General features: G+C 29.7%; 1 protein-coding gene across 1 annotated transcript in view; it reads left to right on the top strand.

Annotated features, from left to right (window-relative positions):
- The window catches only part of LOC113381636 (kin of IRRE-like protein 2), a 570,166-nt gene that overhangs the window by 332,667 nt on the left and 212,099 nt on the right, over nucleotides 1-25,400 (top strand). The window contains exon 2 of the mRNA XM_026620421.1: nucleotides 24,098-24,109. Within this exon, the coding sequence (XP_026476206.1) occupies nucleotides 24,098-24,109 (12 nt within the window). The remainder of the gene's footprint in view (nucleotides 1-24,097; nucleotides 24,110-25,400) is intronic.

A 25,400-nucleotide genomic window follows, 5' to 3' on the forward strand; every position in this document is an offset into this window, starting at 1 on the left:
CAATCGCTGTGTGCCGAATGCAGTAATTTCAATTCGTGTTTAATGTTATGTAAAATCAATTTTGCATTACAAGAGCAAGTACCAGGTTCTATTTTAAACTGATGGAACTATTCAAACTCGACAGGTGAATTGCACATTCCATATAATTCTATCAGGCATCAAATTGTCTGTAGATACTTTGAGGTGTAAGAGAAATTCAATAAATTATTTATACCAAATAAAATATAACGTAACATGCCAAACTTAAATTTGATATACGTAAAATATTACGTATATACTATATAGTCCACAATGTACTGATATTTATTTTTTTATATAAACACTCTTCAATTGTATTTAGATAGTTTTTAAAGATAGGCTTTGTAATTATACCTATATGCATTTTATTTTTGGTACTCTATCGATGTGCTCTTCGAAATCCTCATAAATTTATTAAGATATTTTTGTTTCTACCTAGCCATCAATGACCTACATAGTTCTGAGCAAAACCGTGAAAATCGTCTCTAAATGATGCATTACATAACACTCTTGCTCAGAATTGCTCTAATCATGAATTCTACCAAGTTTGCACAAATCTTTGCCAAAAAACGAGTGGGCAATTCTTCTGTATAATCTTTTCCGTAAATGCAGAATTTAACGACCGCATACATTGGCATTACCACAGGAGTAATAAATTGACCACAAAATCCGCGAACTTCGAAGTAACAAGAAAAAAAGGAGAAAATGAGAAAACACTGCATTGAGGTTTTTATCTTCATCAGTGCTTTTTGTTAATTGCGAGAATAAAAATCGAGTAGATCGTAAGAAGAAACGCCTGAAAATCTTAAAATTTTGTTACGTCTTTTAAATTTAATTTTAATTAAATTAAATGTGAATATATTATCACATTTTTTGTGATTTATTCATCAAAACTTCGGCATGTCTTCAAAAATGATTAATTTATTTATGGAATAATTAGAATAGCTTCAAGATTTTTGCTGCACATATATAAAAAAAACCTTCCGCCTTCCTGTAAATATTTAATATAAAATATAGTAGACGGTAGGCACGAAATATTAAAGCATATTATAATGAGAATTCCAACGAAAAAAAACGTTTTAATTAAAACCATTATATATTTAATACTTTCTCGAAAGAAAACCGCAGGCCGACTTCACTAAGCGGTTTATGGAGCTTAAACAAATAACTCGGTTCTTAAGTCTAGATATAAGCATTTGTACTAAAAGTTTGACAGAAATCTAAAAAAATGTGTGATGAAACTGGAATTCATTATTTACGAATAATATGTAAATTTTTGCGTAAAAACAAAAAAGTTAAAAATTTTAATTCTCATATTTTTACATACGCAATATCAAATGTGGCGCGGCTGGTCTTCAATTAAATGTGAATGTTGACTTCAATTTTTAAATTGATTCACAATAATTCATTTATTAAAACTTTTTGTATGACATATTGCATGGAAACTGCAAAGCAGGCGTTTACAGGTGTCCAATTTAAAAACTAAACTATTTAGTTATTTTTTTAAATTTGATTTTCCATAGTCAGCAGTTTTAAATTGATTACCCTTTCGAAAGGTCAGGTCTTCTTCAATATAGTTCGTAGCATTAATCCAAAAGACGCTGATCAAAATAAAAACATGAAACTGGAAATCATTTTCCTCTCCCAGGTTTTTCATTTTACAATTTTCATCTTAGCTGAATCAGCTAGTTTAGATTGCTTCGAAAAAGAATTCAGTTTCGTTCAGGTGCGCAGAAACAAGTATAGTAAATGTTTGTTTTATTTATATACGTGAGTTTTTCTACCCAGTTCATAAAATGCAGAATGATGTAACAGAATTTCTGATGTAATGTCGTGTGAAATGAAACTGATGTTATAAAATTATTTTGCATTACTCGCAGAGTGCGCGAATTTCTAGTTTCGCGTCGTTTTGCATATTATATGGAAAATTGTGTCTCATATGGAAACAGTTAATGCACAGAAGCGACACCAAAATAATTCATTGCGAATTTTGTATGACATTAAACATAACTAGGACTAATTTGCACAAACGACGAGCCACTGATGAAAAACATACTCTAAAAACATATGCATTATATAAAATTATACAACTGTAACTTATTTTAAACATACAAATTTTAACTTTTTTTTAAAAACTTATTTTAACTTATTTTAAAACACTCACTTATTTTATAATAAAACGACGAATATGCTTAAAATAAAATATTTTTTAATAAATGAATTTTTGAACTTTGACCTACATATATTTAAGAAAGTCACGTTGAAATCCTATATGAGTGCAAATTCTGACCGCAATCAGGTGAATAATTAGATTTTGCTATTATTATCTATAATGATGCTTAGAAAAAATTAGATTTTACCTAAAATTTAATATAACATATTTTTAAATAATGTACTAAATTTATAATAGCCGGAGATCCAATTACTAGTTTGCCATTCGATATAGACATTTTAAGTACTACCCAAAATTTGCCGATGCTTCATATGGAATAGGTGGAAAGATTGTCAAAAAAATGTAATTATGACTCAAACTGCAGTCGAAATATTTTATTTTAATAATATTTAGTAATATATCAAAATTCCATTGCGTAACCGTCAAGCGCACTGCCTCAGGGTTGTTTCCGCTCTGCATAACTTAATATATCAATTTTTTCTTGAAAATATTGATCAAAAATATGTTTCCATTCGAAAATAGCTCATTTTTTGGCAATGGCAAGTGATATGACAATGAGAAATCTCTAACTTTATTATTTCCTGAATCTGGTTTGAATTTAACTCAGCTAACGGACCTGCCCTAGAGCAGAACTACTCATTATAATTAATAATATAATAAATTAGACAGTCTACGAAAATCGTAAATCCATGAGCTACAATATAATAACAGTTACCATTAACTACGTAGTTTCGATTTACAATTTTTCTTTTACTTTTACCAACTATTTCATTTTTTAACATCAGTTTTAATTATCCCTTTGACCTTTTATTTATTTATTATCCATCGCTTTTCCCCAAACTTCGTCAAATTACCATGGTTATTGTCTGAAACTTTATAACTCCACAGAAAATACAAAAAGGATATAATTTCTCGCAACGAAAACAATTTAAAACTCTAATAGAAACATTTGGCTCGACACAAAGTTCGGACGATGGAAGCAATTTGGAATTTCATCTGAATTATTTCTTCGTTTATCTGCTGCAGGCGGTGCATCGCCGGAATTGTTCCGAACACATGTGTACAGGAATAACAACAATATATAATATAACAGATATTATAAATTATTTTAGTAATTGATTGAAAATTAGGTGAATTTGCTAATTTTTGGATTGTTGAATACTGAAGCATATAGCAACAACGTTTGCATAACTCGGCAGATCATTGATACAGTTTTGTAAATGGGTACTAATATAGTTTATAGCTTTTGGGAATATGTAAAAAAAATATTGGCTTGATTAGAGTTATTATGACTTGTTGGTATTATATTATATATTTAATGCTGACAATCGGGGTACAAAGGGAAAAAGATGAAGTATGTTGATTCGAACAAGTTTCCATTATTGCATTGAGTCAGCACCCTACATTGACATGATCTGTATTTATGACAAAAAAAGTAGCTATAAACCATTTTGGTGTTTATAGCTATTGTTTTTTAATCTATATTTATGCCTATCACCGTCTTATGGGTGTGGACGGTTGTGCCACTCTACCTTTTCTTGTATAATTTGATTTTATGACCGATCCATCGCATTTGAGGACAGTATTTCAGTATTTCCACGTAGACAAATGTTCACCATAATTTACTTTTCTCGTAGCTGGTAAATTACCTGAATTATTGCTGACCAAAAAAATGTGGCACTAGTATTACTATACTCATAGTAAATATGAATAAATTAGAGAACATTTACCTAAATGTGCAATATAATTCAAGAAAAATAAACACTGGTGATTATTATATTAATTTGTGCCTAGCTGAGAATATAATACACAAACGTAATGTTATCCTACAATTACCAATGATAATATGTACGAATTTAATATAGTGTTATGATTTCGTCAGAATAAACAAGAAATAATTTAAACCAACAGAAGTAATTATTTGAAACTACTTGCGTTTTCCCAGTTCTCTGTAAAGTTATTATTTCATATTTAAAATTGTGATTTTTTTCTATTACATGCTAAAATGGTGAGGCTTAAAAATAGACGGATTAACATTTTCCCGACTTTTCTATGCTTTCCAATTTGAGTTTAGTACGATTTCCTGAACTAGGAAACACGTCTCCATTAAGTGAGTGATGTAGGAGAAAAAGACAGACAGAATCGAGCAATCTGTGACAGATTGATAAAAACCAAATGCCGTTCGAGTTCTCGAGAATGAAATAGTAAATGCACTCTGGTAAATAGATCGAAATAGATTTGTTTCGATATCGGAGAATTTATAATAATAGTTGTGTATGTTCATCGATGTCCGTGAGATTAGGTATGCATAGTGGAGAGATTCAGAGAAAGGGACAAATTAGTGGTCTAATATATTTTAATAAGATGAACATTGTATTTAACGTTCGAATACTTTTTTCCCAGCCTTTTCTTTCAGAAGCGAAAATCGTTCATTCAGCTTGTGGAATAATTATTATATTTGAAGGCTAAGTACAAGTCCAAAAAGATTCGATTTTTCCTGATCTGATTATCACTTTTCAGAATATCCTTAATAAAAATATTTATATTAGTTGAAGTAATCAGTTTATGAATAAAATAATTTTAATAGAAAAATAATATTTCATCAGTATATATTATAAATGAATAATACTATTTATGATAATACAACACTTGAGAATGGGTTAATCGATTTAATTATGAAGTGATACTATAAATCCCATTTATTTACCAATACAGATGATCAACATCCTTCCTTGACACAAAATTAATATTAATATCCCCATTCTAATTACTATATATAATTTAATTAAGAAACTAATTTCGTCCGCTCTAATTGATTCAGTCATCGTTAGTGATGCGATGAACTCACGAATCACAAGAACTTCATCTCATCTCGTACGAACTGATGTCAAGGAGGAAAATAAAAGAAAAAATGAGGAAAAAACACGAAAAAAATAAGGAAAAAACTTATACACATCCAATCGGCGAGAATTACCGATGAAGGGAGAATGACAAGCGAATAACGGTGTGCGCCAGAAAATTCAGAAGGGAATGGTTCTCAAACTTAGGAACATTGGAAATACTCAGTGAAATAAATAAATAAGTAAAATAATCAATTATCAGTAAAATAAAATGCATTTTCTTAATAATATGCATTAAATAAACGTTCTATAGATTATATTGCCAATAATTTTAACATATTTTCTTCACAAATTCTCATTTTCCTCATCTTTCATTAAGTAATAAGCAATATTTATATCACTTACTCGCGAAAATTCGGTTCAAAGTTCTACTAAAAATAAGAGTACAGCTATTTGAATCATTTCAAGATAGTGTAATATTTGATTATTTCAAATACTTTTTATAATAACTTATTTTTAATTGCCTCTATTATCTTGTATTTCCAAACAATTCAGTCAGAATTTAATACTAGTTTTTTTTTTTTTAATACTTTTTTTGGTTTATTTTTAATCTATATTTGGTAGGTACTAGATACATTAAACTATAAATAATACAAAAATTGATCAATTTTTTTTGTTCCTATAATTTCAAGATAGTGTTGAAATTAAATAACTGAAATAGATTTCAATGGGGAATAGAGCAAACTGGATATTTCATTATGTACCTTTGTTCTAATATCTCACTTTTGTGTATTTCTAAATAATTTAATTAAAATTTAATACTTAAGTTGATCTAAATTTATCTTTTAGTTTAATCTGAAATGCGGTATAATAAAGAAAAATGCATACAAGATATTTTGTTAAGTGGTTTTTAATTAATTAACTTTTTTTCATTTCAAAATTTGTACTTTTGAAACAGCTTAAATTAATATATTTTTTTAGTCTGAATGGATTCAAGGTAGTCTAAAAATTAACTAACAGAAATTCATTTTAATAAAGCATAGGGGATACTTGATTTTTTAATCTGTAACTCATTGTCCAATTAATTGCCATTTTTTTATATTTGTGAGTAGTAGTAAATTTAATACTACAGTTCATCTAACCAGTTTTTTATACAAACTAAAAACAAAAATAATATGTGAATATTACAAATATAATAATAATGAACACTATATTAGATAGTGTTCGACTATGTATTTAAAAAGTATTATTAAATATTAATAATAAAGGCAACTTTTACAAAATTACGTGTTCAAAAGTATGTTATATATTATAAATCTTGTATTACTTTCGTATATTTCTTTAGACTAACAAATAATTATTATGTATATATTTTTCTAAATATTTCTTTATCAAATTGTTATAAATCTGGCTCTTAAAATTAAAAGTTGTATTTGTTAAAATGGGTATAATTTATTTTTTATTTTTTTATAATAATGATTTCGTTCCAAAATGAATTTAGAAGTTTGACAACCAGTGGTATACGCATTTATTACATTTATGTTAGAGAATATGTGTTTCTTACAAACGGGCGTATGAGAAAATATTAAATGAAGAACATATGTGTGATGATAGGGAAGTTTCAAAGGCAGAAAAAAGCTATATTGATACCTCAAAAGAGAGCCTTACACTGCAATGGAACTGAATCTAAAATATATGAATAGACAACGAAAAAAATATCTGTGAAATGAAGAAAATTATAGGAAATTATCCAGAGTAAAATGTTTGAGTAGCATTTTATTTTAATTTTTAATGCCACTTTGACCAATAAGATTTACCACCTAGAATATTTGATATTTATTTTTGTAATACCACCTCGTTCTAGTTAATGTTAAACACTTAAACCATTCACAAATATTCCTTATGTTTCAATATTTATTATTTTGTATAGCGTTTATTCATAACAAACCATAAATCACATTGAAATATTTTATTATAACCAAAAATTGTTGTTTATTATTCGTCGAATAACATTAATCAAATACGAAGTGATATAGTCACATTTCGTGTATAAATGTAACTAAGGAAATCGACTAATGGATATCTGATTGAGCAATATAATAAATATTTATAAACGCACATTAGTGTTACGTGTATCTAATCGATATTACATTCCATTTCAAATCTGTTTTATTTTTAAAGATTTCAATTTGTTCGATTTGTTCTGAAAAAAATAGAGTAAAGTTATACAAACAAAATCTTTGATGAAAGTTTATATACTCGTATTAGTTATTAATTTAATTATTTGTTAACATATAGAAAAATAAGAAGGCTAATCAAAAATTAAACTACTATTTCTGTAGGGTACGGTGGGTCCTAAGAATCCAATAAGACTTTGAGTGACATATGAAAACCAAACCAAAAATATAAAAAAATAAAACATATCGAACAAACAGGTATTTGACCATGTTCAGTAAAACTCCTAGCTAATTCAATATTGTAGAAATGTGTGGTTTTCAAAAATTTGTCACCTAGTCCTTTTTACCTCATAGGCGGGGTAATATAAGACGGCTAGGGAGCAAACAGCTCCAATGTCTTATTTTAATTTAAAAGGGATTTTACAAAATATCAGCTACATCATTCAACCAATGCAAAATCCAACTTTTATGGGTACATTTCTTACAGGGATAACACTGTACGTATATAACCTTGACCTGATGTCAGTCAGAAATGTACATCAGCAGGTTGGAATAGTATACTATTTGATTTATCTCTAGTAAAATAGCGATTTTTCACTTTAAGATTAAGGTGATGGCTGGGTATAGATCTTTTTCCCTCTACTTTTAAATATTATTGTTACTTTACTTGTTTTTGAGATATCAGTGATAGACTTTATTACATGCGAGCTTTTAAGCTCCGCTCTACCCTATATATATTCTTCCAGACGAATAAGGTTGCCTTTTCAGCTCTGATAAATAAAATATATATAGAATCTATTTTACTTCCATCAATTCTTATCTAAGACTATCGATTTTCACCTTTATACATTGTTCTATGCAATAAAATAATAATTTATCTGTTATAGAACTCTCGTGTTGAAAATAATATCATAAAGGAAATTGCAGCATATATGTACTGGATTCGTTTTATTGGTTTTCCGCTACTGTAATCATGCACTGCTTTTGTTTCAATATTTGTTCGGATGTTACAATTTTATTTTTGTTCTGTTTGCTTTGTTTTTCAGCCATGGAATAAAATAATAATCGAACTGTCATATAAATGTAATAAACAAATACTTTGTCCTTATATTTCCATTAATCATTCGGTTTCGTTGCGAAAATAAATATTGGACTACTATACAGATATCTAATATTTCCATTTTATAAATAAATGCTAAAATAATCGTTTCACACAAATATTTGTAGCATTGATTTTTCAATTTCAGCATATTAGTCATATGAATGATTGCTTTATTCAGTCAAATGCAAATTTATTTCTCCACAAGTATTTTGTAATTGGTATAAATTAAATTAGGAACCTGAATTTCGTTCATGTCTCTGAATTCCTAACTGAATGAATACTTTATACATTCAACAGCTTGTAAACAAATTTGTTTCGCCTAATATACACCCACATGTGGACATGAGCAATGTTTTCAAAACATTGATATACATACTCAAAATATATTTTAATAAATATGTACTTTTTATGCAGCTACATAAAAACAGATAGTTAGGACGTTAAAATATAGATATAAGAATTCGATACATTGAATATTCCTCTTTTCTTCAATGTATCTTTTTCCCCTCGTACATCATTTTAGGCAAATACTTCCTTCTGTACGTCAGCTAATATAAAGTCATGCAAGTTAAATATATACCCATCACAAAATTTCCAAATATGTATTTCATAACAAGAGGTTGCCATGGCTTTGTTGTTTGAGCTTTTGCACGTGTGTTTACTTTAAGGTATATCCTATTTATCCACTCGTCATTCTTCTGTTATTTTAATGTTCAAATTCCATGACGAGAGTTTGATTTCCGCATATTGTGTGGCTTTAAATTAGGTTTGTTTAGATAATAATTTCATTTGGTGCTATATTAGCAATTTATACGCGTGCAAATAAACGGTAATTATTTATCAAACTGTATGATTAATTATTATGTCAAGTACAATCTAGTTGCGTTAATTTTATGTAAACATGTCTGAATTGAATTCAAGGGCTTATGTAGATTAATTTCGATATTTTCAGTAATCCGCAATAATAATTTAAATGTGAATATAAACAAATTTAATCAAATGTCTGATAGTGTATTTGAAAACGATTTGATAGAAATGCAACTACCATATTTTTTGCAAAAAACTGACTCTATCTCAAAATCAGTATAGTTTAGTTGTTATGACTTGGGAATGCAATATCGGGATACCGGTATACCGAATTACCGGTAAACCGACCGATTTTTCGGCGGTATTTTTACCGGTATTTACCCCAAAAATACCAGTATTTTCGGTATTTTTGCATAAGCGCTATTTGATACATAATACATTAAAGTTTAAATTTCTCGGAACAAATTTATCTTTAAATTCCATAATCGCATAAACAGCTATATCTTCAAGTGATTCTATAGGATAAACAAACGTCAAATATTATCTCAACTCGTCATTAAATTGAATATTTATTGCTTTACTAAGGGCTACATATCGTGTTACAATAAATAGTATTGGGCTGATAGATAATGATGTTTGTTTCATCTTATGTAAAAATGTAACAGTTTTTTAAGTGATATTTGCGCCAAAATATTTCATATCACACAGATTGCTCCTGCGTAATCTTTATTTTTGCTAACTTTATACATAATAATTATGATCTAAATGAATTTGCTTTCATTTTTCATTATCTTATTATATCATTATTTTTTGAAAACGTTTCGATATTTAAAAATACTATAGAAGCATCACATTGTTTTAAATAACAATACTCAACAATTATAGTAACTTATTATTTATCTCGACAAAGTATCTTAAATTACTGTAGAAAAATTATTTTTTTAAAATATTGGAGATTATGCTAATTTAACACATCGGATACAGACAATACAGTTTATTATAATAATAATGTAATGTGATCTTTTATGAGTTTTTGGTCTTTCTTACTCATAAGTTTGTTTTTGGTGAAAAGTACTCAATACTCGATAGTGATGATGAATTAATTAAATTGGATATAATTTTGTTAAATTATTATGTAAAAAAATAAATTTATTGTTTTATTTTATTGTTTTTATTGTTTAGTTGAATATAGTTGTACTTGTATATACCTTTTTTTTATATTTGTACTAGTAACTTTCAATTTCGTTTACGTTTGTTTAAGATAATAAAAATACCGGTGATTTACCGCTATTTAAATGAAAAATTACCGAAATACCGGTATTGAAATTTTCCATCGGTATTGCATTCCCTAGTTATGACCACTGCCACTCTCCCCTATATAAAGTTATTTATACTACCCTAGTGTTTTCCTGGCCAAACTAAATACTACTAGATAAAATTACTCAAATTTTCCATCCTCCAATGTTTCTTTGAGCTCAGAAAATATGATTATAGTGTCTAACACGAAATGCAATAGTATCATTATTCCGCCGACCACAAACTTTCAACTTCGACCGCTAATGACATGAAACGCCATCGGCTCTATAAAAATTGCAAACACAAACATCAACTCTTAATACGAGCAGGCACGTATATAAACACGTGAACGAAATTAAATCAAGAGCCCGGCGTTAGAGTTCGAGAGTCCATTCGGAGTGAAAAAGTAGTAATGCAATTAGCGCTTTATTGAAAAACACGATACAGCAGTTGCGGTCACAATTAGATCTCTTTGTGTCCGGGCAGCGGGTCCGCGCTAGCCAAACATCGTTAGCCTCGAACCGGGCGGAGAGAGGAGGCTGAAATTTATACGAGCGCCGGCCGAACAACACCCCCCGGGTCCAAAAACGTACGCTCGTAAATTCATGTATGGGCTCCGTAACGAGTGATGTATGTCGGGAAGTCAAATCGGATTTCGGTAATAAATTTTGTCTATTCAATAAGACTTGCCGTTTGATGAAGTATTAAAGTCGAGTTGATTAGCCAGAAAGTTTATCGTGTTAAATATATAATATACTCTGACGTTCATTGATGAATTTATTACGTTAATCGCTACGATCTTATAAAAAAAAATCACATGGCCATGGTAACTGTTAAGGCGTTATAATTGCCTTAATTATGTTCCCGCTGTTTGATCCCGACTTTAATGAACAAATTGATGTGATCTGTAAATAACTATTGAATTATAAACAACGATTGACATTTTTTTTTAACTTTGTTTTATTTAGCAATCAGAAATACATAAAGATTCCTATGAGCTAAATTGACAATATTTAAGAGCGATGTCGAAGAAGAACTCCAATGAGATCTTCTCGGTTTAACAATTAATATGATAATATTGTATTAAACCTAATCTAAGACTAAATCTAAAGGCCATTGTCGTTTCAATCTCCTTATGCCAAAAGGTTGAGTAATGTCAACTATTGATGGGTTCGAATGTGAGTCCAGTTTGCGTTTGTATTTTTCCTTGAATTCTTTGAACGTTAATTGCACCGTTTTCATGTTGAGGTCGCTGTGAATGGTTTCATTTGTCACGTACCACGGAGAATTAAGAATTGTACATAAAATTTTTGACTGAATTCTCTGCATTATAGCTATATTTGATTTGTAAGCACATCCCCAGAGCTCAATTCCGTAGGTCCAGATTGGTTTAATGATTGATTTATATAGCAGCAACTTATTTTCAACAGAGAGCTTAGACTTTTTACGCAGTAGCCAATCAAATTCTTTCATTTTGATCATTATTTGCTGCTTTTTTGTTTTTATGTGGCATTTCCAAGTAAGTCTGCTGTCTAAATGGATACCAAGATATTTCACTATGTTCTGTTTCGGAATCTGTACGTTATTTAAATAAATTGGAGGACACGTACCCTCTCTCAGGATAAATGTGATATGAGCTGATTTGGTTTCATTTGGCAAGCCACATTTGTAGTTTATTGATATGTTCTTGCGTTTGTCGGGAAGCTTGATCAGCATATAAGATATAAATTGATCAGCATATAAAAATAAATTTTATTATAATAATTTGAAGCGCGACCTTGCGTGCCATTTTTGTAGTATGTGCCTATTATCGCGACTACTTGAATTCTAACTTATAAATTTAAAATATGACATAAAAATTATTAAAATTTACTTGGAAATGGGAATTTACACATAGAATGTAAGATTTTACCTCTAATCCGTATGAATACGAGTGTCAGTTATAAACATTGAATATTTCCTTGAAAGGATAAATAGATTTGTAACCAAGATACATATGTGCAATAATCACATTTCATAAATTTATAATAAGAAAATAATTGAAATATGCGAATTTATTAAGGCAATTGTAGAAAAAATATATAATATGCACGTACAAAATAATAATAAAAGATTTCAAAAGAATTCTTAACAGTAACTATCAGATAATTTGTTTAAAATAAACTCAATAATAAACTCAATGTCATGAAACGCCATCGGCACTATAAAAAGTGCAACATTTTTTACCCAATTTCTGGAATTTGTTCTTTTTTTCCCAAATTTCTGATTGCATAGCAAACTCATAGCTATTTGACAGTTTGTTGCTACCAACTCATACAAACATAGACCCATACAATTATCATGACACACCTATTTTATCCGAGAATTGGCACCTTAGTAAAACATTTGATTGATTGGTTCCTTAAGGAAACATTGGTGTATAACATTTCATACTATTTAAAATTAAAAATAAACTAAATAATATTATAACATTATTCTGGAATGAAGTGACTACATAGGTCAAATCCATTGCATTCTAATTGTAATTTTTTAATTTCTCGCATGAACGCAAATTTATTATTTAGTAATAAATCACATTACTCGTGTGGTGTTTACTGAAAATTTTCTCCAAGCAATGAATTACAGTGCCATTGGATCGTCCACGAATTGACTCAAAGATTTCCCGCATCTCGCGCTCAATAATATTCCAAAAAAATGTGCAATAAGTAAATAGCTGAAAATTATACAGTGGTAGTAAAGTCAATGGCACACACTTAAAGCACAATAAATACATAATGCGGTGATAAGCACGTTGACGATAATGTAATCCGTTAATATTATAGTGTACACTGCGAAGTTTAGTGGGTTTTGTCACGCGTGCCTCCCTAACGAGGGTCTGAAATTATTAGCGGCTGACGTGTCGGTAAACAGTCTGACGTGTTTTTATACTTTCTAAGTCAAAACTATAACAACAATAGGATTAAAAAATCTGATAAGATCGCTGAGATTACGACGAATTTTCATGTGGCCATTCAAATTTGACCAAACATGGTTAGGGTAGCGAGAGTGAAAGGGTTATACCTTGAGATATGTATCTGCCTATATACTGCTTAAAATATAAAGTAAAACATGCACAGAATAAATTGAAGACTGGCGACTGTGCAATTTTCTTATAAAATTCAACAAATGCAAATTTTAGTTTGGCCCTTTTTAATCAATACCATACGATTCATTACTTAACTATTCCATTGACTTCCATAACTTGAATAAGTCCGTCCAGCGGTCGAATAAGCTAGTTTTAATAATTTTCAACAGAAAGACCAAAAATTCAACGCCCGCAACACACATAATTTCGATAAGAGTATATTTTTATCAAACAACATGAATAAATTCATCGCAACTTTAATCCTCGAAGTGTATAATCAGAACTTAACGCAGGCTACAGACGATACAAAACAAGGCTGTGAGACTAGCACTTGACGAATAGAGAGACCCGCAAAACAAATACTCAGACTGTCGTACGAACAGTATGCAATTCATATATATTTTTACATATTCACAATTTTTACATGTTCACAAATTTGTTTTTGATTATTACTTAACTATTCCATTGACTTCCCTAAGTTGAATAAGTCAATCAGTCCGTCGAATAAATTAGTTTTATTAATTTTCCACAGAAGAAGCAAAAATTCAACGCCCCTAGCACACATAATTTCGATAAGAGTTTATTTTCAAAAAAAAACATGAAACAATTCATTCCAACTTTAATCCTCGAAGTATTACCATAATCAGCACGGTCATACATCTATTATACATATGCGTACGAGTTGCTTGTAAATCGCGAGACATGTGTAAGGGGGGCGCAACATAAAAACGACCGTAAGCCGCTAGTCCAGCCCGTCTTGAAATAATGGCACGCAATAAAACGAAATCTTAAGACGACTATTAATCAGCTTTCAGGACAAGGCCCGCATCGGAGCAGGATTTGCGATGATGTCGAGGCTTTAGGCGGACTTCGAACATAATTTTACCGGTGAAATATATGAGGATGATAATTTTTCAGCTACTTTATGGGGACGCTATATTACTGGTGTAATGATCAGCTGGGGCTATTTTTTACTTTTTATACAGGTTGTTTATTATCTGAACTACTACTGTATTTCTACCACATATGTACATATATATTGTTGCTCATACTCATATGTGAACTATATTTGAAATTCAATGTTATTTTTTTGGTATGTTATAATTTATCTCTATGGAGTCTTGAAATTTATTGATAACTGGATATAATTCGATAAATGGAACCGAATGTAAGATAGAAAAAACTGTAAAGATAGACGAGAAAACGCTATTTTAATGCTATTTTCGCAAATATTTTTTTTATTAGTTGGTTGGCTTTATAAACCAATACACATAGATTGAAACTGGTCTATTTTTTTTTTTTGCAAGTTGTATTTGTTGAACCCTCTATTAGCCGAATTATTGTTTTACATACAAAAAAATGAGGAAAACAAAAAAACAGTAATTAATTAAGTATATATGCATATGCAGATGAAGAACAAAAAAAATTTCTAAACGAATTTTTCGGTATTTTGACTCTTTCAAGTCACAGCTCAAATGTTGACACTTCCGTGGATGAAATTATTATTTCAGGTTGAAAAGCAAAGCAAAAGTCATAAATATTGACACTGATTTATGCTTCAACTCTCAAAAAAGCCATAATTATTTGGTATAATGTTGAAAAATTTTGTATTTTGAAAGTTACGCGGGCCCATAGAGAGTTAAATGAGCAAGTAAATAATTTAGCTATACAAAATTTAAAATATTTATCAGTCATTTAGCTTAATTTCAAATTAGAGACATTTACTAGCATTTTTTTAAAAGAAACTTATTGGTTAAATATATACGATAAATGCAACGTCCTAACTGCCCTGGTGTGAACACCATAATTAACTTTTGGTTTTATGATAATTGATGTATTGTTAAAATATAATATGACCCATTTATTGAATATTTAATTGTATATTTATGATTATATAAACATTTCGAAATTTTATTATAAATATATTTAATTAATTTCACAGAAATCCACATATATTCCGTTCATAGAACAATTAGGCAATAGTACTATAATTGGCATAAATTTATGCAAAATGCTAATGGTACACACTATATATAATATAATACATCACGGTTAATTTAAAATCTACATTAACATACTACAGTAGATGATCCATTTTCAAATTTTAGTGAAACCGTTGAATCTAATTTTATTATCAAATTTTATTAGTAAATTGGTATCATAAAGTGATTCTTATCTTTTCCTAGTTTGGCCCTGCCAATTTGTGCGACATCGTTCGAGACAACAACGACCGTTGTTTATTCCTTGATAAAGTACATTAAGGATAACAAACGTAGATGTGGACCATTTTTGCAAATCCAGCTGTCTGGGACGCAAATATACATACACATAAATTTTAACATATATGCTGCAAGGCCCATTTAGGCTTCGACGACGCAGAATCGTTATTCAAACCATATATTATTATGTTATTGCGACTGAGAATGTTTTTTCGCCCAGATTATTAAAATACAAGTATTAATTTGTCACAGTAAAATTTACACTGTATGAGCCATAATTTGTATGTTCCATCGCATAATATTTAATTTAAATTCATTTGCGTGCACCAGTAAAATTTATTTATCTATTCGTTGTTATAAATATTTGATTCAAAGCTGCAAAAATACATATGATGAACAGTACGAATCCGAAATGCAAACAATACCTTTAATTAATTAAAGCATTTAAGTGCATTCAGACCGCGAAAATTACATAATTTATATTTATATTAATTCATTATTAGCTCTCACGCGTAAAGCCGCATCAAATGATTATTAATATATTCAAATACCGAAATGTGGATTATTTGCACTAGAGGATCATTTAGCGCTTGCTATATATGAGCAGATTAGAGGAGAATATGTAATAAAGTTCGATTTTGTATAGAAATAAAAAAATCCATTTGAAATTCTCACCATATTCAAATTACAACGTGTGATCTAGACCGAGATAATACCTAGTTAAGATCGTCAATGAATCTTAATTTAGTAGTTAGTAGTATTATTATGATGGGCACGAATTTTACAAATTAAAAATGTAGTACCATAGTACCATTGTAAGCATGTTGGAAACATTTAGAAAATATTCCTGAAAGGAATAAAAAATAAATTTATTTTTTATGTAATTTTGATTAAAAGCTCACTTAAATTGCAAAATTTTAACTAAAAATACGTTATATTTATTGGGTATGACTTCATAATTCAAAATGTTCATTAACTAATCTAAGTAAATTGTCGGTGAAAAAAAAGTCTATCTGATCACACTAAGCTAATAAATTTTATATTAAATCGATATATTTTAAATAAGAAGATTATGAGTAAATTTCAAAGAAAAAAAATCTATAACGACTTTCTCATAAAAGAATTAGAGAAAATTAGTTTGTTTTTTTTCAAAAAATTAATTTTACAATTATATTTTTAAAAAAAAACTTCAAGAAATGCAAACAAACCAGTCTTGTTTTGATTACATTACATTTATTGCTTCATAAGATTATTATCCTGCAATTACTGATTATAACATATGCCGATTTCTCTAAATCACACATATCCAACTACTTACATTACATACAAAAAACTTGTCAGAAGAATATGAAAACTGTCTAATAACAGTAATGTACAGTTATTAGAAATTCTGTCGCCATATAATTTTCTTTACACCACATATGTACGATCGTTCATTTTATAGGGTGATGGCATAATATGTAATAAGATAGAAGCATAGTGGGTTTCTAAATTACTATAATAATAGTAATGTTAACAGAGAACAAATACAAAACCCCCAACGCTGGCGTTAACCAACTTCTACTCAAATTGATAAATGATAATGGAAAAAGCAATACAATTCTTCTAGTACCTTGTAGAGTCGTTGCACCATATGGTGTCGTAGTGTTTTCTGTAGCAGACTGTTCTTTAAAGTTTAAATGATAATTTTTGTGATTGTAAAAAGTTTTGAAAATGAGCTAAATTTGATGACACCAATTAAGATAATAATAATTGTAACATGTAATGTAATTGTACTAATTTATGAAACTGTTTAACAAAATTCATCTCCCTTTCCATTGAATGCACAAAATAGAAATTATTTATAATATTGATATTATTAGCTAACTATTTGTAAAAGTATCTTGATGTTTGGGACTACTATACCCCCGTAAGCCTCTTTGACTACTTATTTGGTAGTGGGCCAAGTTATTTCTATTTCGTCTGTCCGTACAATAATGAGAAGTCCCAAAATGAGACCTAATTCACGCATGAGGTGAATTGATCTGGATTTCTTTTCGTTGTCAACAGAAGAAAGACGATTTTTGATATTCGTAGAGATCGGTCATGTGCGCAAATCTGCGATGCTTCCATTGTTGTGAAAATCGAACAGATTTCTCTACAAAATCTGATTGACCGAAATGACATAGATAGGATTTGTCCTGTATGAATATTAAGTACGGATTCCAATTGGATCGATAGTTTTAGGTTAATGAAATAAATTTGGAGAAAGGATAGCAAAATAATAAGTCAAATATTTTTAAAAACAATTTGGATACCCAACAACTAATGCTGACGTAATTTCTGATCTATTTGAATAACTCTTGATATTTTTGGTGGCAGCGGCTAAAAATAAAACTAATGAAATATTGTGTTACGTATCGATTTTGTCGTTTAGCAAAGATAGTCCTGATTTAAAATTTTCTTTTATTCATCAAGTAGACAACTTCTCGAGTGGTGTCTGTGTTGTTTTTGCGTCCTAGATCTCGTGAGAGCTAATATAGAATGTATTTCGCTAAATGCGCAAATGAAGCAATGCATTTGAAAGTTGGCAAGAACACCACTTGCGTTTTGCTGCATCGCCGCATTTATCTGAAGCTTTTAATTTTTATGGAGGCACTTTAGCGCCGTCTGCGATATGAATTGTTTCCACTAATAAAACGATTCCTGTATACTTTGCCAAGGCACACAGAGAAATTTGTATTTAACTCAATTGGATATTTTTGCGACATTTTTATTTATTGCAAAATTACACATCAGTCCGCGCTATGTTCTATTTATATTAGCATTTCTTTTATTATTTTATTTTATTTTTATTGATATGTTTTATATTTTCAATATTCTCTTTTTTCTAACTTTAACTAGAATTAGAATATATTATTTATTAGTAGACAAATTAATAAAATTTGAATGGAAACAATTTATAATTTTCTTAACTTCACTAACATAATAGTGCAAACTTTCATATAGAAAAGACTACTTTTTTCGGTTTCATTTTATCCCGTTAAAATATTTACAGTATTTACAAAGCTTAACTTGTGTTTTATTTAGAGTTCGTCTCCTAATTTTATTTTACCATTGCCAGGGAGGTTAAATCGAATAACGTTAATTTGTCTGCGACCTATCCGAACATCAATACGCCTGGCCGGGATGAAATGTATTTAATTTAAAACTTTTGCACACATCCGATGGTAGAATATATAGTAGTCTTGTTATTCTTAGTGAAAATATTGAAATTTCTCTAGATGCAATGTGGAATGAAGGCAAAAAGTCATTTCAAGAGATAATTTGATTGGTAGTAGATGATTCAAAAAAATACAAAATATAATAGTAACCAATTTAATTGCTTGTTGAAGGCAAATATTAAATCTGGAACATACGGAAAGTAAAGTTTTTGTAAGACTTCCAAATATACATCCTTTGCATCTGTCACCTTTTTTTACAAAATGATAAATGGTATAGCAATGTTAAATGAGATATTAACTATTTAATTGCAATATTCAAGTACAGCCATAATTTCTAGTATCTACTATTTCTGAAATTAATCCTCTCGGTATTAAATTGAAATTATTTGGTTTCGATTTAATACCGAGTGAAGATAATCGAATTTCGTCGACCGAAATTAAGTGCTTCGCTATTGTTAATGATCTATTTTGCAAATTTTCAATTAACAGACCGATAGCATATATGCACTACGGTCTGGTCATTAGTAGGACTCGGTCCAAAAAGCTTTTGCTTTGTTACGTCCATTCGAATAAATAGTAATCGAGATACGGCAAATAATCGAGCTAAAACGTTTGATGCCGATTTCATTGTAATTTGAACAAGCACACAAAAACACTTGCAATTGCTGGTTCAATTAAAAACTTATTAGTTTGCTGCGGAAGTAAATGATCCCTGATGGTAACGAGGTTACATGGGGCGCAGGTTACATTTGGGCAAAGGAGAAACGGAATTGTGGAGCAGCACACCACAAAAAATATTATTTAGTAATATTGTATTAACACATTTTTAATATTGAATATAAAATTTGATTTCTTCTTATATTCATTTATTTTTTTTCTATTATCAAGTATATATTTTTTTCTTTTTTCTTTTCTCTAGTTTTCAAAATTAGAGATCCACTGGTAATAAAATTTTATGCTCACACGTTTGAAACAAAAAAAACTAAAAAATAATCTAATAATATCTAAGCTTACACTTTTTTTTCTACTTGATAGAAGGATGTATATAGGAATTAAACATTTTCTTTAATTTTCGGAGGCGAGTCAGTATCAGTGCAGCATAGTTAATTGATTTTCTAAAAAAGAAAGACTAATGGCTATGGACTATGTTTCAATGTTATGGACAAAAATTTAACAATTGCTACAAAAAACATACATGGTTAAATATACATAAATGGTTAAACCATATACATACTAATTTTACTGTATGCAAACGATCATACCAAAAATAAATGAGAAGCTGACGAAGAATTTTGATTCCTGTATCCAATTATGTAAATATCCTGGGTACCACTGATATTATACCATGCTTTGGATTGTTCTTTTCATGTAAGTTCTGACAAATTGATGACTGAATTAGTCCCTTTTTATGTCAATTTATAAATGATTTGTATTTTATTCGAGAGATATTATTTTGAGGAAAAATTTTCACTATTGTCAGCATAGTTAAAAATCTTCGGATTGATTTTTTTTTTAAATTAACAGTGAACACAATTTTTCAAGTTCCTGCAATTTGTCCAGATACACCTAGCCATAAGCGACCAGTTTTCAATATTCGCCGATAAAAACAATATTTCTTCCCTCTTCCTATCTCTTGCCTTATGTTGGTTGTTTGTTCGCCGAACTGTAATAGTGTTCCCGTCCCGGGTTGCGGTTGAAACTTTAGACAGAGAAATTCCGTAATGTGTTAGTAGATATATCGCCCACAGGAGCTCGCGACATCAGGAGCTAAAAGGACGAGCAGGTCCTTGTGATCCAGGTAGGTGCAAGGCATACCGAATGTGTAATTGTACACTAAACTGTAAGTACTTCTCCAAGTGGTTTTCTGGATGAATTAAGTAACTTTGAACAACGATAAAGGAATTTTTTGGTCGTTTTTGTAATAAACTGGATTAATCGAATCACATATTTTATAGCATCCTCACTAGATAATTATAGACATTCCATGATTGTTTTCAAATCATATTATATGGTTATAATGGGGAAATAGCATTTGGTATATACCTAGATATGGGTGTGTGTTTGTGTTTATGTTTATGTGAGCATGTCTCTGTTGGCTTCTGTGCAATTATCTCAGAAGAGTGCTTAGTTCCAAAGAATTGTTGACTTGTACTTGCCCGAGAACGAGTCTCTCTCTCGGCGCTAACGTTCGCAAACTTCCGTCTTACCATACATCCTGGCACTAACGTAAGAACTAATCTCTTGTTGGTCGGTCGACTAATGGCGAAACATATCTTGCTGTTTGTTTTGCCCGAGCTGTGACTTTATTCCTTTTAGGTACTAGATTATCGAGGATTAGATAATCGAAATACCGCCTCTCTGGTAAAAATTGTACGACAAAACCCTTTCGAGTTCACTTGTTCCATTAGATAGTAGTAAATTTCAATGCATCGTAAATTTCAAGATAGCTTGAATAAAAAATCAATTTTTTTGTTAAAATGTTATATAAAGGGATACACATAAGTGCTGTGCTGAAGTATAATAAGTTTTATCTTAACAAGAAATTTACTAGTGATATTGATAAATTACATCAATATGAAATTCTTTGTTAATATTAGATTTAAGTAAATGTCGAGTAGAGTAAAACAAAACTTTAAAAATATGGTTTTATTAATATTTTAATTGATATTATTCCCTAACAAAAGAACTTTACTCTCGATCTTAATTATCATTTTAATTGAATATTAAAGCCATAGCTAGGTACATACATCATGAAGTTGATAACTTCGCAAATAGTTTACGAACTGAAACTTACAATTAAGAGGACGTAAGAGAATTCAAACTTGTTCCTGTCTTACATATACACTAGAACTTCTAAAACGCATCCTCCACTTAAACTTAAAATAATGCTCAAGACAAACACACAAGAATTCCGGAACATTGCGAAAAGCAAACGAAAGATCTCCATTTTTGGTCAAATAGGGAAGTCCTAAATGGAGGTTGGAAATAGTTGAACTAGTAAAGGATAGTATAGTATGCATAATGATTATAGAGTGATAAATTTCAAAGTTAATGGATGAAGGTTGACACATTTCAATTTTGAATCTCTCTCTCTATCAGAACAATAAAGTTTTATTTTATGAACTTGGCCAACATGCCACAATAACCATTTTTGTGATTTATAGGAATGTATCAATTTGAAATTGTTTTCAAAATTCTGAATTTTAAATCGCAATATCAATTTATGATTAAGAGAATATATAATGGTATTTTAAATACCAATCAATAATTCGTTAAGACTTTTTGGACTTTACCATAAATTAGTGTCTTGAACATTTTGAAAGCAGACGGAAATCTAGGCATTACTTCTATTGGTTAGTCAATATTTATACCAATTAAATATTTGTCAACAATCATCAGAAACGCTTTGATCTTAAATATTTGTCCATTATTATAATTATCAATTATCTATCGTATCGTATAATAATCGAAATAACAGGTCCATCAGTCTCCCATCATCTGGCACATCTTTGATCTCGGGATCGTGTATGTTATCGTCGAAGTATTTGCACTGATTGCTTGTATATTCTGAAGGGGCTTCGTTTCACACACTGCTAAACACGGGAGCCCTAAGTGAGTAGTGTGAGTGGCTTTATGGATGGGTCCTCTTATAGACAACAGCTCGCTGATAGAGAAACGTTATATCCTTGTGTGTGGTAGATCTTCGAACGGGTATAATTTCTGAACTCTCCAGGATCGTTCAACTTATCCGCATATTTGCATAGTCAAGCGTACATGTAGTGCACCCACTTTGGAATCTTTTAGATAATGACCAAGGTTTGGAAAGAAGAATTTAGAAGTTGCGTTTTGGGATAAATATAGTTCCAATGAGTGGTGCTCGAGCTAGAGCTTTGAAATAGAGATTTTTATTAAAAGGTGCCTCCAGATAAGGGTTGTTTGGGTAGTTTTAAAGATAGAGTTTCGTTAGGATCAAAAGACGGTTTGTTATTGAGAATATCCTTTAGTACAAGAGCGTACTCGAAAAGACGATTCAAACTTTCAGACAGCATGTAAGCAGTCAATCTATGTGTCGGCTGAAGTTTACTTCTAATTTAATTTAGAATTAATGGAAACAATAAGCGGTAACCAGAAAATACCATTCAATAGTATCAAGTTTAGAATGTACATCCGAAATTTATTTCTTAAAAAATGTTCATAAAGTCATTATGCTTACAACTTTCAAAATTTGGTTCAGATTTTTTGATATATCATCAACAAATACAAATCTGTTTTGCAGTTAAAAAATATTTGGAGCTACATGTATAAATTTATAAATTGTTGTAAATAATTTGCTAAGAATTTATCGATATACACATACATCTCGTATCGTTCTTGTACATATAATAGTTTTAAAACTGAATATATAGTAGCTACTCCACTTTTTACTTTTAATTTAATTGCTTTAAATACATAATTGTTGAGAAAGCTTTTTGCTATGAATTAGTCAACTCTACTAGCTTTTCTATATATTCATTAAGTGCAAATTGTTACCAACTTGTTCCAGTCATTACAAAAAGTGACCAGTATTCTCTGAAAATGGGTTAACACAATGTATTGCGAATGGAATAATTATTTTATACCGCCGTCGTGTGAAAATAACAGTCAATCATTTGCATTTAGAAGCTGTTTTCATTTACATATCTATTTACACGCTACGAAGAACAAGGCTTATTCATATATAAATTAATACAAACGAATACACATTATATGAACATATTTGTATATGTATGGATGATATAATTAATATACTATGAGAACCGTAATAAATAATACAAGTGATACGTAAAGTTTGTTAGGCGCCTTTTAATTAGCAGAAACGTATCTGCTCATGCGAATCTGTTAATTTCGTTTTCGGATGACTAATTACTTATTATTCCCCATTTTTGCTTATATGTTATATAGATATAGAATATTTTGCAATACAATAACAGTATGTAATCATCAGGCTATGCCTGATTCTATGCTCTATTCTTTATTTTTTATCATTAAATTTGTGTCAAATGGTGATTGCATTTGAACTAAATAATTATAGTTTAGTTAAATTTATTCAATTAAATTGTATTCTTCTTGAAAATACTAATATTTTTTATTTGTTTCAGGTCTACTAATAGGTAAGCAGATTTTTCTCTACAATTTTATATCAAAACTACAATTGTTCCCAACTACAACTTCCCAAATAGTAAGTACATTATATCATCTTCTTGGTACATCTGCTGTAGGACACATGAATATTAATATGATGACATATTGCATATGTCTTAATTGTTTAGGAGAATATTAACATATCTGCACACCCGGAACAATTAGCGATGTCCGGGAATAAGTTAAGAATAAACTATAAATTGAGAACCTAGGTGTTATCTTCGTTGGTCATGATAACTCTATATTCGTTTAGCATAATGTAGTAGCTTTGATAAATGATTTAAAATTTACATTGAAGTAATAAATAGATAGATCGTTTTAATGAATATTTTTTTGAAAATCAAAATCCAAATAACCGTCAAAAAGCTGTAATTTAATCAATTTTTAATTACCGATCTTTGTAATTGATTTTGCAATGGAAGAATTTACGAACGAAACTAGCCTATATAACTGACAAAGTTTGATATAAAAGTTATTACAAATAAATAATCAAATTTATATTTAGTCAACAGGGAGGAATATTACTATAAATATTATGAATGTTTTTCTTATTTATTTAGTACGGTGTCCCAGAATTCAACGTCAAGCCGTAACGGGGTGATAGTATTGACCATCACCTATATTGATAAGTAATTATCATCCACTTTCGACACCCTGTACAAAGATAATACTAGAGGAAAAATATTTTTATTGATCAGTGACTTTAATGGTATATAAAGAAATTGATCTAAGATAGTGCTAGGTGATAGTATTGATTCTTCTTCTAGCAGTAAGTTTGTACAGGGTGTTCCAGAAGTCAACGTCAGACCGAATGGGGGGAGGTGCAAATGGCTTATCAATATTATTAACTAATTTATATTAATATTAATAATTAATAACTAATTTCTTTCATCATAGTTGTTTATAAATGCAATCACTTCGTTCTGGGGCACCCTGTATAAAGCTATCTATTACATGCATTTAATTTGATATCAAGCGATCTTGATATGTACTTGATAATCACAAAAAAGTATTGGCGTTCGGTTTTGCATTTCTTAAATATTTTATCCGATATAATAGACGTATGCTAATAAAATATATCGCATGTACCTTCACGTACCGGGCCGATATCTATGTATAATACGGGCTATTTGAATTCGGAATGAGGGTACCTCGTCGCACTAGGATACCTAAGACAGTTATGTCTGAGTCTGCCTGAACTAAGACAATAGGACGTTATTAGGGGAATGCTAATATATGCACGCTAGTTGTACGAACGTA

The sequence above is a fragment of the Ctenocephalides felis genome, unplaced genomic scaffold, assembly GCF_003426905.1.
Source record: "Ctenocephalides felis isolate EL2017-DRISC unplaced genomic scaffold, ASM342690v1 CF-g0.4_SCAFFOLD_00845, whole genome shotgun sequence".
NCBI classification, from domain to species: domain Eukaryota; kingdom Metazoa; phylum Arthropoda; class Insecta; order Siphonaptera; family Pulicidae; genus Ctenocephalides; species Ctenocephalides felis.